We start from the raw sequence: 18955 nt of genomic DNA, 5'->3' as shown, positions 1-18955 counted from the left end.
TGTCATCAAAAACCTTCATTTCTTTTCAACTGAAGAAAGAAAGACATGAACATCTTGGATGACATGGGGGTGAGTAAATTATCAGGAAAGTTTAATTTGAAAGTGAACTAATCCTTTAAGTAAAGATCATGTTCATGAAGATATTTTGTAAATTTCTTTCCATAAATATATATATATAAAAAAAAATGTTTTTGTGAGTGGATATGTGTTGCTAAGGACTTCATTTGGACAACTTTAAAGGTGATTTTTTTTGCACCCTCAGATTCCAGATTTTTAGATAGTTGTATCTCGGCCAAATATTATTATTTATAAGTTTATTTATTCAGATTTAAAATTATATATAAAAATGACCCTTATGACTGGTCACATATGTTTACACACTTCAGGAAGTCGAAGAATAAATAATGGAAAATAAGGCCTGAAAAAAAGATTTGTTTTTATTTCGCATGGTAGATAGAACTGGCTACAACCTGTTTCACATGGTGACAGTGGTGGTGCGTGAGCATGCAACAGGGATTATTTCATCATATCATGTCAGGCAGATCTAATACTCACCTCCTTAACACATCTTAACTGGTTAAACTGCCATGGCGTCAATGGGTTGGGAAACTGGACTTATGTCTGACGCCATGTACATCCCTATGATGACTGTTGCCCTGAAGAAGCCCGGACTTGCACTGGTCAAATCCAGGCCACACAATCATAGCTATTAAACATACCAGTCAAGTATCCAGCCTCCTACCCACACCAGAACCTAATCAAGAGTTTGTTTCCTTTGAGTTTTTTGTGTGTTTGAGGATGATGATTTTTCATATGAGCTCTGTTGTTAGGACTTGGCCTGAGAGAGGTCATATCTTATTTATGTAATCAGTCGAATTCAGTCATTTAACAGGATTATCTAATGTTGACATTATGATTTCAAAATTATTCAGAAACATTTGATGTTTTACAGACAGTGTTTATTAATTTTGTTGTTTTACATGGATAAATACATGGAATAGTCTTTGTTATATTTCCAAAACTCATACTGTCTTTTACAGTATAGAAGAAACAACACAAAAGTGATTAAGTTTGGCATGGGAGGATATGCAGGTAAGGATTACATGCTTTAGCTTCCCTTTTACAGCAAAACCACAATCAAGTGGGTAGCGTGGTTCTGATTACAATCTCTGTTCATGCACTTTAACATTTAACCTTGTGTACAGATACTGAAGGATTAATTCTGAAATGAATGTATGAAAAGTACAACATACAGTATAAGTAAAACTGACTCATCACAAAACTGGTTTAGACTTTTAAAAATTAAACAAAATGAAATCTGCCATGGTGTTTGACTCCGCGACAGCACGATTAATTTTGCCTTGGTGTTCTACTCTATACATTTATGATTACGTTGATAATTATATTAGGTTGCTTTGCATATTTCATGAGAAAATCCTTGCAAAAATGCAACTCAAAGCATCTAATACATACTGTATGTAACAAAGCGAGAGCAAGTTTTGAGCAATCGCTAGAATGGCATTGAATTTAGTATGTAGTTTGTATATGACATCCTAAAAGGTCACAGTCCTCATCAAATGTCAGCGCAGATAATCCTCAAAGCATCTGAAACTCCTTTTTGAATGACATTTGTAGAAAAAATACCTGAAAAAATGCGTGTTATTCATTCCTGAAATTTTAATTTATTATTTTTTTAGCATCAGAAATCTAATGGTAATCATATGGATTACTTGTTACATAATTTCACCCCCATACTGAATACATCTGCCTCCATTTTTATATAGCATTCAGCTTTTTAAGTTTCAGTGAATCATTATACATTTTTTGTGTAGGCCTGAACGGTTTCTTAAATTATAAAAAAAAAGACATTCATCAGCATTGAATTGTGTTAATATGCATAAATATTAACATGGCCGTACACTGAAAAAGAAAATTAAGAGTTTTGGTTTCCAAATGTCTCTTTTTAATTGGTTCATTGTCTATTAAAGAGTGTATGTTTTGAATTTTGATGGTTTCACACCTTTGATAGGATTTGGTAAGCTTAAAGGGTTATTACACCCTTGGGTTATTACTTTTTATTTATTTATTTTTTCAAGATATCTTCTTTTTTGTTCTAAATAAGACCACTATACAGGTTTGGATGTAAACTATGACAGAATATCACTGGGATGAACTTGACCAAATACAATTTTTCCAGAGACATTTTGTTCTAGGTGGACTGATGAAAAAAATTAATAATAAATAAAAAAAAAAACATACCATAGATTTGCCTTTAGAAAAGTAGGTAGAAGCAAACAAATATTGCGTTCTGTAAAATGAATATCCAGAAACAGATAAACATCAGGATTCCACATTACATAAACATCCTACACTGTTCTTTAATATTATGAGCTTTAATCCAGTCCTGGTACTTCCGGTTCAACAGCACCTCTGGAAAACCTGGAGGAAAAAAGTAATTACCTCCTTTTCCCCATATTTCCCTCCTTTATCCTTTCATTGGGATGCATCCTTGTCAATCTCTTGTTCATATTAATGAGTTTGGAAAATCTGAAGGATAATTATTATAACCTACTGTATGAGATATTCTGCCTTAAAGGGATAGTTTTATCATTTTTACCCTCATGTCAAGGCAAACCCATATGATACAATACTTCTGTTTCTTATGACTTCAAAACACTAGTGCATAAATGAAATATACTAGATTTTTGGTACTTTTATGGTGCTTTTTTGTTATTTTTGTAGTTTGACACCCCCAGTAACCACTCAAGTAATAGTGTGGAAATTTTTCTAAATATAGCACTTTGTTCCATGAAAAGACATAAGGGTGAGTAAATGACAACAAATATTTAAGCATTAAAAATGCAAAAAAAAAAAAAAATGCAAAAAAAATAAAATAAAATCTCTTTATTCCCACCAGAATAAGTTGAATGATTCCTGAATGATAAATGTTAAATAACAATTTACAGCATAAGCCCGTGTGGGCTTGGTCCAGTGTCTGTTTATGCTGACATCTGTCAGCCGTTAAACACATTTCCCACAGCCATTTCCCTACATTTGTATGACATATCCCACATGAATCATCCAGCTGTCAAATCAGACAGGATTTGTGTGTGTGTATAAAGCAAGAATTGTTGCATGCACAAACAGATGTAACATCTTCTTCGCAGTATCAAAGACGTTACAGATTTATCTTTATCTTCTTTACTATAAACCATTGTTGAACATACTGTTGCACTTCAATGACATATTCACTGAGGCTTGATTTGAAGACACTGAGCACTCAGTTTGGCACTGAGATTTGGCAGACAGCCCTGCATCAGATTGAAGGATAATCTGATTGATAGTCTGTTTTATTGCTATGCTCACAAAAATGAGCTACGGGTTTAGATGGAAGAACAAAACTAAGGTCTCTCATGTAACTTGCCCTTTGAAATGATAAGAGTGAAAAGGATGGGGAGGTGTGTGTGTGGGTGGTGTGGGCTGGGGAGGGGGGCCTTAGGGGAAGTTAGAGCAAAACACAAGAGACTGATAGCATTAGAGCTGGACATGAAGCAGAGCAGCTGTCATTTGTGAAAGCTCTGCGTCCGTCCAGTTGGTCTATCAAGAAGAAGAAAGCAGAGATGGGACACGCAAGCACCTGCAAAACAAAAGTTTGAATGTCTGAAGCAAGGACCTCGAAGCCAGGATTACTCATCTCCTTGTGCCTCCTGGAGCACTATGGGTATACAGCGTGCTCAGAGAGCATCTCTAGCTCTCACACTCAACTATGTGGCGTTCGCCTTGGCAGTCTCGGCCGTCACCACCAGCTACTGGTGTGAGGGGACCAGGAAGGTGGTCAAGCCTTTCTGCATGGGGCCGGTGAAAGTCAAGCAGACATACTGCATCCGCTTCAACAGCTCCAACATTAACGACACGCGGCTGGTGCAGTACATCTATGAGACCGGAGAGGAGAAGTTCCTCATGAGGAAGTTCCACGCAGGCATCTGGTTCTCTTGCGAACAAACCATGGACTTACTAGGTAAGACGGCATTACTGGCTCTTTCTCATGGTTGGATTGCCTGCAAAAGTCTATAACTTAGGAGAGTATAGTCTGAGAAGTGTTCACTGGTGTTTGCAATTAAAGTGCAGTGCAGATGTTCATTCTCTAGATCTGGCACTGGACTCGAGAGAAATTAACATGGTAGAACTTTTGAGGTTGTATTTGTTAACGTTAGTTCAAGCATTAGTTAACATTAGCAATATCAAGATCTGTATACAACATTAATTTTTGTTAATATTAAATGTTAACTTTAGTTAATGCACTAGTTAACATGAACAGTGAAAAAGCTTTGTGATCTATATACAGCATTAGTTATTTGTTGTTAATGTTAACTTGTTCATACACTAATGCATCTCTTAACATTCATTTTTAACATTTATTAATGCAATAGTTAACGAGAAGTAACAATGAATACCCCTTTACAACATTAATCTTATTTCATGTAAATTTATATATTTACATTTTGGTAACACATCACACAATAAAGTTCAATTTTAACATGAAATAACAATTAATAATGATTTGATATTATTCTTGGGTTATGCTAAAGGATAAGTTCACTTTAAAATAAAATGATCCCATGATTTACTCACCCTCAAGCCATCCTAGGTGTATATGACTTTCTTCTTTCAGACGAAAACAATCAGAGTTAAATTAATAATTATTCGTTATAAATGTACTCCACATGGCTCCCGGGGGGTTAATAAAGGCCTTCTTAAGCGAAAAATAAAAATATGCATATTTAACACGTTATAACATACAATAACTAGCTTCCGTCAGACAGCACCGTTTTTTTTTTTCTTTTCTCAAGTACATAAGAACGAGCCTATGATGAATCTGGAAATAAAGCAAAATAACTGAGAAAAATGAGAATTAGTCCTCAGATGCCATGCCCATAATTTATAGCCAAAAACCTAGCATTAAAGAAGTTATTACTCCACCACCTGCTTGACATCATTCACCAACTTGGCTTGGTTTGCAACAATACGGCTTCAGGAAACTTGAAGACTTAAGATGCAAAAGCCTCTAAGTGCCATCTGAAATGTCCTTCTAAAATGAGCATTTTTATCAAGCTCGTATGTTTAGGTTCAGTAATTTCACTTTAATGGCAATTAATAGGTCCTTTTCATTGCCATTAAAGTGAAATAACTGAAAATAAACATACAAGCTTGATAAAAATGCTCATTTTATAAGGACATTTCAGATGGCACTTAGAGGCTTTTGTATCTTAAGTCTTCCGTTGTGACTAGCTAGTTGATTTGGTCATCGATGCAGTGAAGCAGCGAGTTATGCTGTTGAACAGAAAACGCACCCCTGGCTGTGTCTGTGTTCTTTCATTTGCGCTTTGTCAGTAGATCAGCGCAGAACTTTCCACTCCCATTGGCACTTTTTTGGAATTGTGCTCTCATGATAATTTGCCCTTTTTAGTGAATCTGACCCTTGGTTATGTATGTTACCTTGGTTCCCTGAATGGAGAATAGGATGCTGCGTCAAAAGCTCACGCTATGGAAACACCCCCAGCTGTGACAACTGTCTGAAGCCAATTCAGAAACACACCAGTTTATTAACTCATGGTGCTGACACTGCCGTCCCCGAGGAACAGTGTCACCAGCGCCTTAAAGGAATCACCTACACTCCTCAGATTTGGATGAAGGAAGAAAGCAGTAATGAAGTAGCATTGCAAGCTAACATATCGTTCTCTGTTCAAGGAACGATGTGTCTTTTCATAGGCTCACTCAATGCTGCGTTATGAGCTATGTGCCATAAGTGATGCTCGCCCCATTCAGACTTTGTAGGTTGGGTGGCATTAGTAGACCACATCACAGCCTACTAGCGAGGTAACTGTTGTAATCGCCTTGCAAACAGGGATGAACTTCCCAAGTTTTGACCTTTGTAAATGGTCTAATCCCTGTTGAAAAAACAGCATATGCTGGTTAGGTATGTTTTTAGCTGGTTTGAGCTGGTTTATGCTGGTCCTTAGTTGGTCCTTAGCTGGTCATGAGCTGGTTTAAGTTGATCAAGTGCTGGTCCTAAGCAACTAACTCCAGCTCAGGACCAGCTTAAACCAGCTCATGACCAACTAAGGACCAACTAAATACAAGCATAAACCAGCTGCCATGCTTTAAATCATACCTAACCAGCATATGCTGTTTTTTTCAACAGGGATGCAAATTAGGCTCTAGGGAATCACTGGTTATGCAACTGTCAAGAGACCCAAAAGTCTGTGAATCAGACTCACATTGATATCCTACCCTATTCTGAAATTATTCAGATGGGTCTGAAACAAAAGAGCACAAGCAGGAGACTGTCATGCCTGCATCTAATGTGAGTCTAAAATCTACCCCTAGAAATATGGTCTGCTGCTTTGGCAGTAAAACTTTCTTCCGGGAATCCATTCTCAATCTCAGACCTTGCAAATGATCACGAACAGAGTCTCAATACTGACACACTAAGTCCCTGGACTGCGCTAGAGTCAGCCTGGTATTAAGATGTGTTTTGGTGGATCAGATCACAAGTAGATGAGGGAGACGCGTACCCGTTTACATCTGGTATTTTAATCCGTCTCTTTTGTCCACATCAACCACTTCTGTCCTGATTTCTTCGATGAGAGGGTCTATGGACGGGTAAATGTAAGGGATTTTTCAGATCTTTCTATCTAATTTACATATTAATGTACCCATGATGATGGAAATTATACGGATAGCATCAGCTTTCGTTTCTGCGATAGCTGCAAAACCAACCAGATGCTATGAGTGTGTGTTAGAAATCAGGAATGGTGAGAGAACATTGTGCTTGGTACGTTTTTCATCTTTAAACTAAACTTGGGTCTTCAGCTGACAAAGTTTAAATCCTGTTTGGCTAGTGCACTTCCTATGTTTAGGTCAGTAGGTGGAGAGTAGGTGGTCTTCTGTGGCTGTTTTGACCACTACGAAAGCAATCTGATCTAATGTGTTTTCGACTACCTCTGGAAGTGGTCGAAAGTGGACAAGCTCAAAATGTTTTGCACCCCGTTTACGCCTGTATTTCGCATTGTTCTCTTGTGATCCGATAGACCAGGGGTAGGCAAGTTCGATCCTAGAGAGCCGCTGTCCTGCAGAGTTTAGCTCAAACCCTGAAAAAAACCCTCATCTGCTTATAGCCTTAGGGCATTTCTCAATACGAAGTACACAAAGTTCAGACTTGCATCCTTGGTAGCTCGGACTTGGCAAGTTTGACTCAGAAGAACGGACTCCCGAGGACCGGAGGACGCAAGTCCGGTTATTCTGCAAATGATACAGCAGCGTACTTGATAATGTCACTCTGGTCATCAGGCAAATGCGTTCATTCATCATCTTAACTGCATGCTTAGTATTTATAACAAAACGGCACATAAAACGTCTCTTTTTGTTTACATTTTAAAAATATTAAAAAAGGAATAAGAAGCTATACAATAAGAAACAAAGCAAACAATTCAGTCAAACGTACAAAGTCAGCGCTGTAGTAGGCTACAACAATGAAGTTATGTAGCCTAAATAAAGTTATGAAACGTCACTTTGCCCTCAGCCAAAACGATTCGCCAGGGAACAAATTATAGATTCATGAGACCAAAGATCGCCCATTAGATATACAAAAGGTGAATTACCTCATGTTCATCCACTACAGATAGTCAGCGCAAAACATCAGAAGGATTAGCAGAGGTAAGGCTGTTTTCAGCTGGGTACATGATCGCCTGGATCTCACAACTCCGACAACGTCAGATCATATTTTCAAATAGGTGCTATCTTTATCAATAAACCACAGATTTGAGCTTTAAACCAGTACATTCTCGCCTCAAAAACTCTTAAAACTACATATCATGACATAATAACAGTAATATGTTTAAATTACGTGGGTTTTCTCCTTTACTATTGATGATTTCTGGGATACCTGGCTGTCTCAAGTCTGCACAAGTCACCTCTCGATGCATCCTCGATAAAAGGGGTGGATCAAGAACACATCCGGGGATTTGAACTGTACTTGGCTAGATGCAAACTTTGAATTGGAACAGTACTTGGGCAGCGACTGATGACGTTTCACAAGTCCACAAGAACACAAGTACAGACAAGAACGCATATTGAGAAATGGCTTTAGTAATCCTGAAGAGCTTGATTAGCTTGTTCAGGTGTGTTTGATTAAGGTTGGAGATAAACCGTAGGACTCTCTAGGATTGAACTTGCCCCCTGCGATAGACCAGAACGTATCTTAATGCCAGGTGGAAACAGGGCCACAGAGTGTCTAAATGGGCTACTGGCATCAGCTACTGATGCAACATCAAGTGAACCTATGAAAGGAAACATACGTTTATGAACAATGAACAATAATGAATTAACAATGAACAAAAGCATTTATTATTTATAAATTAACAGTAGTGATTAACAGTAGCCTAAATTAAATTGTTAATGAATGTGAACCTATTTGTCTGATGCGCCAGAAACAAAATTTGTCAGAAGCCAATGTTTACCAGAACTGTCTCTCTTTATAGGATTTAACTGTAGGAGCTTTTTAGAGATTGCGCCAGACCATGAAAGAGGTGGGTAAGTAACAAATGATACATGTTACTTATATGAACAATGAACACACATTACACAATTTTACTTGTGTATTGTATTGTATACTTGTGTATAAAATTACTTGAGTTAATGAGTTACAGTGTTCAGTGTTAACTGAGAATAAAGTAGCCTAAAGGTGCATCAGTTTATCTGTGTAACACCAGACTAGTCATTCATCCCTTCTCTTAATTTGTGTACTTAGAACAAAGCACAACATTTATTGGAATTATATACAATTTTTCTAAATAGTCTGCAATAGTAGAGGAGAGGAATGTGTTCTTAATGTCTGCCAATCATGTAATGTGTAAATGTTAATGTAAAAGCAAAAGGACAACAATGTCAAAGGTGAGATATTTCCATTCTTATCCTCTCTCTCTCTCTCTCTCTCTCTCTCTCTCTCTCTCTCTCTCAGGAGTGCTCTGGCTGTGTATTGTGGCTGAGTGTCTGTACATTGCTCTGCTGTTCACTGGTGGAGCTCTGATGGTCATAGAAATGTGTCCATGCTTTAACATGATCAACAGACTCAAGCTCAATGCCTTTGCAGCTGTGTGCACCGCTCTCTCAGGTAACTCACATCTATAAACAGTAGGGACAGGACATATTGAAGGGCTTATCTTCTTTTTTTATTTCATAAATAGTTTTGCATTTATAGTTTAAAGGATTAGTTCACTTTCAAGTTAAAATTTCCTGATAATTTACTCACCCCCATGTCATCCAAGATGTTCATGTCTTTCTTTCTTCAGTCGAAAATAAATGAAGGTTTTTGATGAAAACATTCCAGGATTATTCTCCTTATAGTGGACTTCAATGGACTCCAAACGGTTAAAGGTCAAAATTACAGTTTCAGTGCAGCTTCAAAGCGTTCTACACAATCCCAGGCGAGGAATGAGGGTCTTATCTTGCACTAGAATATTGTATATGACAATTTAGTTCAAACTTTGACCTGTGGAGGGCAGTAATACACTTAGCAGTGTCTACACTGCTGGAATTCAAATAGAGAAGAAGAAGAGAGCTAGTTCAAGATGAGCATTTATGGTTAAAATGTATAAAATTGTAATTTTTTTTTTTTTTTTAGAAAATGAGCGATGGTTTCTCTAGATAAGACCCTTATTTCTCATCCGGGATCGCTGTAAACTGTAATTTTGACCTTCAACTGTTTGGGCTCCATTGAAGTCCATTATATGGAGAAAAATCCTGGAATGTTTTCATCAAAAACCTTAATATCTTTTCGTCTGAATAAAGAAAGACATGAACATCTTGGATGACATGGGGGTGAGTAAATTATCAGGAAATTTTAATTAGAAAGTGAACTAATCCTTTAAGACACTGTTTTAAATGTATATATCTGCTATAAAGTTTATAAAGTCAACTTGTGAGCATTATTACTACATACTGTAAATTGTTGCAGCATCCATATACTCATCAATAAACACATTTATAGCATTTTTCATATCATTTTTCTCTGACCCTATAAGACAGTTGATCCTTTAAAGATATCAGACTGTTTTTACTACTGTAACTTTAAAACTTTCATATGTAAATGGCATATGTTAGGATTGGCTCTGTGTAATGGTGTACTGTAGTTCACACTGTTGTGCATCAGGATTAGCCAAACTGATCTGTAAACATGGCGGTTATGTTAAGCGTTGGGGAAAGTTACTTTTAAAAGTAATGCATTACAATATTGCGTTACTCCCTAAAAAGTAACTAATTGCATTACTTAGTTACTTTTTATGAAAAGTAATGTATTACATTACTTTTGTATTATTTTTTCTCACCTGGGCTGGGCTTTAATTTAATATGGTTTGCGTAAAATTCTGAGATTGCATTTCGCTTTTTTTTAATTCATTTTGAGGAATATTGAATGTTTTTGCGCAAGTGAAACGAGTAAATGCATGTTCACATTTAGTGTGGAAATGCAATAACCATCATGTTCACACACAACACCTTTATGCGCTTTATTTCTCTCAACATAGGGACAGGAAAGCTGTCAGTCAATAAATGCGAAAAAAGTAACTTGTGTTACTTATTTGAAAACGTTACTTAGATATGTTGCTGTAAATTGAAAAGTAATGTGTTACTTTACTAGTTACTTGAAAAAGTAATCTGATTACATAACTCAAGTTACTTGTAATGCGTTACCCCAACACTGGTTATGCTAATATTTTCATGGATATGATGCCATAGCGTCACAATGTACATCGAAAGAGTGGCAAAAGAGAAATAATATCCTTTTTTTTCATGATGTGACCCTAAAGTCAAAGAATGTGGTCCTGTGGTTTCTAGTCCTTTAAGGTTTAGGCTATAATCATTAGTGGTGTGTCTTATCACCTGATAATCCAGGAATTAAGGTGTCCTCGATCATGTGAACTCACTATTTTAACATTTAGGACATATGTTTTTTTAATTATAAGGGAAACGGGTTGAAAAATAAATGGAATAAAATAATAAACAACAAAAATATATCAGGCCAGTTTGTTTCGTGATCATCTTTGATGTTTTGACCTGTGTGGCGTAAGACTTCCCATAGCTTCCCATACAGAAAATTCAAATCTTGAAGGTCTTAACTTTTTTAGATGTACTGTAAGAAAAAAATCTGTAGAAAATGAAAAAGGCAGTGGAAATTTTCAGCAAAGACTTTCCAATATGTTTACGGATATTTCCTATAACTCTAAAAATACAACACAAGGCAATGCATATGAGGAAATATCTGTGAAAAAATCGACACAGAAAACTATAAACACAGTACATTAGGCCCTATTTTAACAGACTTTTCTTCCTTGCTTTCATATTTTTGGCATAAGACAGATAAGAGGACCACTAGTCCCTGTTGAATGCTCATTTGCCAGAAAAGCAAAAAATCCTGCTAGCTCAACTCCTGCCAGTCAGCCCCAGCTGTGAAACAGAGATGAGATTATACAGCACAAATCCAACCCCTTCATGTGTTCCCAACACTTTACAGAGATGCCACAGCGATAAACTGAGCAATGCTGTTCATCACAGGGGCGAAATTTCTCTTCTTCTTCTTTTTTTTTTTTTTCCTGCTCTGTTTTCCAAACAAAAATTTGGGCACACATTAAAAAAATAAATAAATAAATCTCTGATTTTTGTGGCCATTTTTTTATGTTACACAGCAGAAAAAGACTCAGGATAAGGCACTTCAGGATTTCGGCTTCTTACAACTAAAAGGAAAACAAATCAATCAATCGCCCCCAAATGGCCAACGTTGACACTGCATGCAAAACCTTTTTTGACAGATAAAAATCCTATATAGAGGGGAAGAATGTTCAGAAATTTTGAAAAAGCACTGCAATTTTGCTGTTAAAATATGTAAACATCCTTAAAAAAAGATTGATTTACTTGAAAATCAAAATGGCATAAGATATCAAGATTAAAATATATATATCAATAGGATAATATCTTAAATTAAGATGATTTCTTAGCCTATTAGCTAATTGCTTTGTATTTTATTAACAACATTTTTTGAGGTTTATGTTCAAAACAACAACAAAAAAATGCATGTAAGGAAAGAAAAATAACCTTAATTTAAGCATAAATATTCTCTGAAAAGTCTTAATATATTGCAGATTTTTTTAGTGAAAAGTTCATATTTTGATATTTTTACTAAAAACAAGAAAAAATAGTGATTAAGAAAAAGTTGTTTTGCAGTGAATGTGTATTTGTGGCAGCGGTGGGAAGAGGATACTGAGACGTTGTTTTGGACAGGAAGCTGCCTCTCTGCTCTGGTTTGAATGCGGGATATGTCCCAACAGCGTGGGGATTTGGTTGTTTCTGCTGTAATCGGATTGGTGTGGGGGTTAGTGGTTTTGGTACGTGACATGGCCAGCGGAGACCATCCACCCTCCCCCTATTTTCACTAATCCTAGTGATAGGAATGCTCACAAACACACTTGAGGCACATCAGCACCTGTCATTAGAAGACACTACATTGAAAAAAGGAAAAAAATACACATTAGTGGGTTCATCATATGATGCATGTGCATTGCAGTGGTGTGGTGGGCTTCTGAAATATTTCCTTTTTGTTTGCTTGGTTAATCAGTATCTTAATACAACATGTTTGTCACAGTAAAAAAAGAATCAAGTGTTACTTATTTTCACACCATTCAATTCAAGCTTGGTAAACACTGCAGGTGTAATGAATGTTGCAGGCACTGTAATTTAATTGTGCCGAGTGGTAATTTAACCAGCTCACAGATTTAATTCAGATGTGACTAATTGTGGTCTTAGAAAGCCATCCGTTAATGTTCTCAACAGGACTGTACTTAAATTTGTGATGTTTAGGGCAAAGCCAAGGCAAAGTCTGCAAAGTTTTTGTTTAATGTATTTAAATGTAAATTCATGTTTATGTTACACTTAAAGGGTTAGTTCACCCCAAAATGTAAATTATGTCAATAATTACTCACCCTCATGTCGTTCTACACCTGTAAGACCTTCATTCATCATTCACAAATTAAGATATTTTTGATAAAATTCGATGGCTCAGTGAGGCCGCCATTGACAGCAAGTTAATTTACACTTTCAGATGCCCAGAAAGATACTAAAGACATATTTAAAACAGTTCATGTGACTAAAGTGGTTCAACCTTAATGCTATGAAGCGACGAGAATACTTTTGTGCTCCGAAAAAAACAAAATAGCGACTTTATTCAACAATATCTAGTGATGGGCAATTTCAAAACACTGCTTCATGAAGCTTCGAAGCTTTACAAATCTTTTGTTTCGAATCAATGGTTCGGAGCGTGTGTCAAACTGCCAAAGTCACATGATTTCAGTAAACGAGGCTTCGTTATGTCATAATTGTTTTGAAATTTCAATGGTTCATGTGACTTTGGCAGTTTGATACAAGCTCCAAACCACTGATTCGAAACAAAAGATTTGTCTTTTTACTAAATATCTTTACTAGCTTTCTGGGCATTGAAAGTGTAAATTATCTTGCTGTCAATAGAGGCCTCACTGAGCCATCGGATTTCATCAAAAATATCTTAATTTGTGTTCTGAAGATGAAAAAAGGTCTTTCGTGTGTGTGGAACGACATGAGGGTAAATAATTAGTGACATCATTTTAATTTTTGGGTGAAATATAGATCCTTTTTTTTTTTTTTTCGGGTTAAATAAATAAGCATTGCTAACACTATGAAAAAAACTGATACAATATTTTGTATATAGGCTAACAGTGTAACTAATTTCCTATTTATTAAAACAAAGTATACTAGTGCTTATTATTACAATTATTCCAAAACAATAACTCTAAAGTAACAAGTTGCATATTTTATTTGTTACTTGTTCGCCTGCTCTTTTTAATAGTCAACTTATTTTCGGATCACAAGTCGTCAAAACCCAGTAAACAGCTGAAACTGTCATGATGCAACAGACAAGATGTAGCCTACCTTTAATTTTACAAAACTGATTGCTCACTAAAAATAAATAAATAAATAAACGTACAGATCATTTTTACAGGTCGTACGTGTCTTTCAAGTCATTTTACGTGGTATAAAGGGGAAATACAGTATATAAGTGGTTGAGTTGTTTACTTACTTTTTATTCCCATTAACATGTTTCTCCCGGTTTCTCCAGACTGATTCGCGGGCGCGGAACGTGCACGAAAATGAGAGGCGCGAATTTTCACGCAAACAGCACAATAGCCAATCATAGCCCGATAGAGGAATTGCCTCCTCTCACGTGACTTTTCCACAATGAAATCACACTGCACAGTATGTTGTGTGATTTTAATGGAAAGACAAGAGAGATGCTCCTCGCCTAACTTCCACCGCTGGTGTTGTTGTTGGACAAGTGTCACCTTAGAAAAATTATTTCCTAACTTTTGCGTTGTTCTAGTTTCATACTCATCCAATTGAGGAGGCGCTGCCTATCTTGACTAATCGGAAGAAAAACGACCCTATCACTGCTGGTCATGTACATTCTTCTCGAATTCAAAACCCTAACCTTGCTCTGTGTCTTTAAACACTGAAAATACCAGTTAAGAGAGAAAATTAAAATAATTAGCCGTGTAATAAAATGACTGGTACAAGAATGTAATAGTAGGGCCTATGCCTATTAATAGACAATAATCTCTGCTTCTTATTACGTTGGTTTTGCAACTGAATAGAATTTATGCTTTGTATACACATTATACTGAAACTCATACTGACATCTTGTGGACAAAGCCAAAAATGACAATGTATGCACTGTAATTTTTCTGTGCCCTAGGCCTTTTCGGGATGGTTGCACATATGATGTTCACCACAGCTTTCCAGCTGGCTGTCCAATTGGGTCCAGAAGACTGGAGACCTAAAACATGGGACTACAGCTGGTCCTATCTGTGAGTCTCATGTGTGACACATTACAAATAAATTTGCCAGCAGCCGTTCATTAATAATTGTCAAGCCAGATGCACAAACAGGATAGTTGATCTTATAGACTTGAAAATGTCTTTTATACAAATACACCAAGTTCTCTACATACAGTAAGTAATGTAAACTTTTATTCATTATTATGCTGTATACTGTATATTGGTATGCATCATCTACATATGTGTCAGTTATGTTTTAAAAAATAATCAGTAGTAAATGTTTAAAATATTCATTATATTCATTATTTATATGTTCAATATATTCATTATTTTAAATGAAAAATTAGAATGTAAATATGATCTTCTCTACACTTTTTCTTAGTCTGGCATGGGGCTCGTTCGGTACCTGCATGGGCTCGGCGGTCACGGCACTAAACCATTACACCAAAACTATCATTGAGTTTAAATTCAAGCGGAGGACCATTGAGAAGAAACTGCGCATCAAGCAGATTCTGGAGCTGGATGAACCAGAAGACTTATGGTACATCACTTCATTGCAAGAGCAAGCAGACCAACACGCTGCTCTGTATGTAAATGGCACTGAACCGCCCTGCATCAACTCCACAATACTGGACAATTGGGGCAGAGCATATTGCTGAAAACTTGTGAAGGACACTACTCTTCTTCAGCATAGACATTTTTGTGCATTTATATCATAGGGCTTCTGTCAAGAGAGCAGGATATGGACTAAAGTTATTTTGCAGTGCCATAACTGTTCTGACAAGACTTGCTGTGCTATTGTGAATCTTGTTCATAGGCTGATAACTGAGGTTTAAAGTAATGTTCTGAGTTTAAAAAAAAACAAGTTAATCTTTATCAACAGCAACTTTCTCATCACAGAATATAATTCATGCTGAAACAAGGCTGACATTCTTGACAAAAACTTTGACAGAAATAGTTTGACATCTTGAATTAGTACTTTAGGAAAAAAAAAACAGTTTTAAAGTGCCCAAATAAATCAAAATGGACCGTTTTATGGAATTTTGGAGTATTTATTATAAAGTATTCATCCAAGCACATTATTATTATTATTTTCATGTTTTCTCTTTAATGAAAATAACTTCAATTCATTTTTCCTTTTATAAATATACACTATATGGACAAAAGTATCGGGACACCAGACCATTACACCAATAGGGACTGTAATGATGTTGCATTCTCAATACATAGACATTGATAAGGAGTTGGTCCCCCTTTGCAGCTATAACAGCAGCTTTCCACAAGATTTTGGAGTGTTTCTGAGGGAATTTTTGCCCATTCATCTAGTAGAGCATTTGTGAGGTCAGGCACTGTTGCTGTACAAGAAGGCCTGGCTCACAATCTCCGCTCCAGTTCATCCCAAAGGTTGAGAGTCAGCCAGTCAAGTTCTTCCACACCAAACTCATCCAACCATGTCTTTATGTACACAGTCATGCTGGAATAGGAAAGGGCCTTCCACAAACTGATCCCACAGAGTTGGAAGCATAGAAATGTCCAAAATGTCTTGGTATGCTGAAGCATGAAGGTTTCTCATCATTGGAAATGTAACCCATCCTGTTCGAACCACCTGCAAGACTCGAACCCCGGTCCGCCAGCATGGAAGTTGGCCGCGCTAACAAGGAGGATAAAGACAGCAGTCTCTAGAGCGCTTCTTGAATTCAGGGGAGAGAGATTTTTACACGTACAGCTCTCCCTAGTCTGTTACACTCACCCTCCTAAACCTCACTCCCATCCGGGTCACGGCACCAATGTAACCCCTCCTGTTCGAACCGCCTGCTCTAAGCGAGATTCGAACCCTTGTCCGTCGGCATGGGAGTCAGGCGCTCTAACAATGAGGACGAAGACCGCAGTATATAGCATCAGTCGCTAGATCACCTCTTGAGTTCAGGGGAGTGAGGTTTTTACAAACACAGCTCTCACTTGCTTATGTCTTTTACACTCACCCCCCTAAACCTCACTCCCATCCAGGTCACGGCACCAATGTAGCCCCTCCAGTTCAAACCGCCCACTCTAAGTGGGACTCAAACCCAGGTCCACCGGCATGGGAGTCTAACAAGGAGGCTAAAGGTCGCAGTTGCTAGAGCACCTTTTGAATTCAGGGGAGTGAAGTTTTTACACGCACAGCTCTCACTAGTCTATGTCTGTTACAGAAGTACGGGGTCTAAACCTACCCCTGAAAAACAGCCCCAAACCATTATCACTTCTTTACAGTTGGCATAATGCAGTCAGGCAGTTAACTTTCTCCTGGCATCTGCCAAACCCAGACTAACTTTTGTGAAGCGTGCTTTACACACTTCTTTTGATGCTTGGCATTGTACTTGGTGAGGTGAGGCTCACATGCAGCAGCTCGGCCATGAAAACCCACTCCACGAAGCTCCCGCCACACAGTTTTTGTGTTGATATTAATGCTAATGGAAGTTTGGAACTCTTCAGCTATGGAATCAGTACCATGCACCATGCTCCACAGCACTCGGTGACCCCGCTCTGTGACTTTACGTGGTCTTCTGCTTTGTGTCTGAGTTGCTGCTGTTACTAAACGCTTCCACTTTTCTAATTATACCACTTACAGTTGACTGTGGAATATCTAGCAGGGATTAAATCTCACAAAATGACTTACAGCCAGGTGGCGTCCTATCACAGTGCTAAGTTTGAATTCACTGAGCTCTTCAGAATTTGTTTCAAATGTTTGTACATGCAGACTGCATGGCTAGCAGTGTTGCCAACTGCTTTCAATTGAAAGTAGCTAAAACTGGTAGCTAAATGTCACTAGATAACATCATAATGGCAAATTCATTGATCTATATAAATATGAATATATATCACTGGGCAAAATAAGAATCTAGATAAGGTTTGTCCAAGAAGTTGCTAGATTTGTCTCTAAACTTTTGAAAAAAAGTCTCAAAAGGGGTGGGAAGTCACTAAATCTAGTGACAAAATCGCTAAAGTGGCAACCCAGACAGCAACATAGTGTCGGCCCAGATCCGGCCCACATCTGATCAATGTGTAATCAGCATGTATCAGATGTGGGCCAGATCTGGGCCACACTATGGCTGCGTTCCAGTTCGGTTTTTAAATGCCCTTCCCTCGCTAACTTCCCTCAGTCTCGTTGACTCGGATGTACGTCATTGCTTACGTTGCGCGAGTGCCCACTTCTGGCGGAACCTTTAGGCTTGTTCGACTTGATGCAGCGCCGCAAAGACCGATCGGCGGCTGACTTGAAGCAGTGCATGCCGGTAAGAAATGTTGTCCGACTTGAGACAGCGCCGACACCATGTGACTGTGACGTATGGCTTTAAAGTACCGCGAGAGCGATTCGAGATCAGCCGCCTGAGTTAGCCAGTGCAGTTTCTCAAGAGGAGCTGCACGAGCGCTGATGACGACACAGCTGTTTCACGATTGGCCGGATTCACCGCATGACAACGATCACGTGTGTTTCGTGTTTATTGTCACGCCTTCAGCTCCACTAATGCTCAAAAATCTGTGTTTTTATAACAGTTAAAGCTCTTTTCATGTAGTCGCGATGTTATATTGTGTCATGTTTATCAAAATAAAACGGATAAAAAACGTAGATCCCACTACATTGTTATTTAAATAACATATGCTTATGTTGAACTTTATTCTTGTAAAAACAGACGCTGTAAGCAGTACATAAAGTTTTGAATGAAAGGTCTCTGAAACATCAGTGTATTAGTCAAATATTGCATTTATTTCACTTCAGCTGTGATAAAGTATGCAAACCGATGCAAACGCAGCGCGAGCGTCACTACGGGAAGCAGAAAGTGTCCGACTTCACGTCTCCGTTTTCAGCTCCTCCCCGCCTGCACGCGGCTAATCTCGCCGATCGGTTACATCCAGCCGCAGCCGATGTCGAACACACCTATTGTAATGGGCTGAACTGGAACGTCCTAAGCCCTTGATCACTTGGAATCCGCAATGGAGCTGATTTATTATTTATTTTTTCCCCTTACAAATTTGTTTAATACAGCATTCTTTATGTATAT

The 18955-nt window shown here is 37.7% G+C and overlaps 1 protein-coding gene across 1 annotated transcript; it reads left to right on the top strand.

Annotated features, from left to right (window-relative positions):
- The first annotated feature begins 3482 nt into the window (after positions 1 to 3482).
- Positions 3483 to 15908, top strand: LOC125258549 (germ cell-specific gene 1-like protein). Its single transcript, XM_048175544.1, has 5 exons — positions 3483 to 4018; positions 8541 to 8588; positions 9020 to 9172; positions 14834 to 14945; positions 15298 to 15908. Exons 1-5 carry the CDS (start codon positions 3718 to 3720, stop codon positions 15572 to 15574), a joined length of 891 nt encoding a protein of 296 aa, XP_048031501.1. The 5' UTR covers positions 3483 to 3717; the 3' UTR covers positions 15575 to 15908.
- Positions 15909 to 18955: the final 3047 nt, after the last annotated feature.

This window comes from Megalobrama amblycephala, linkage group LG1, assembly GCF_018812025.1.
Source record: "Megalobrama amblycephala isolate DHTTF-2021 linkage group LG1, ASM1881202v1, whole genome shotgun sequence".
Classification (NCBI taxonomy): domain Eukaryota; kingdom Metazoa; phylum Chordata; class Actinopteri; order Cypriniformes; family Xenocyprididae; genus Megalobrama; species Megalobrama amblycephala.
The sequence above is the reverse complement of the archived record's forward strand: the minus strand, read 5'-3'. Positions and strand labels throughout refer to the sequence as shown.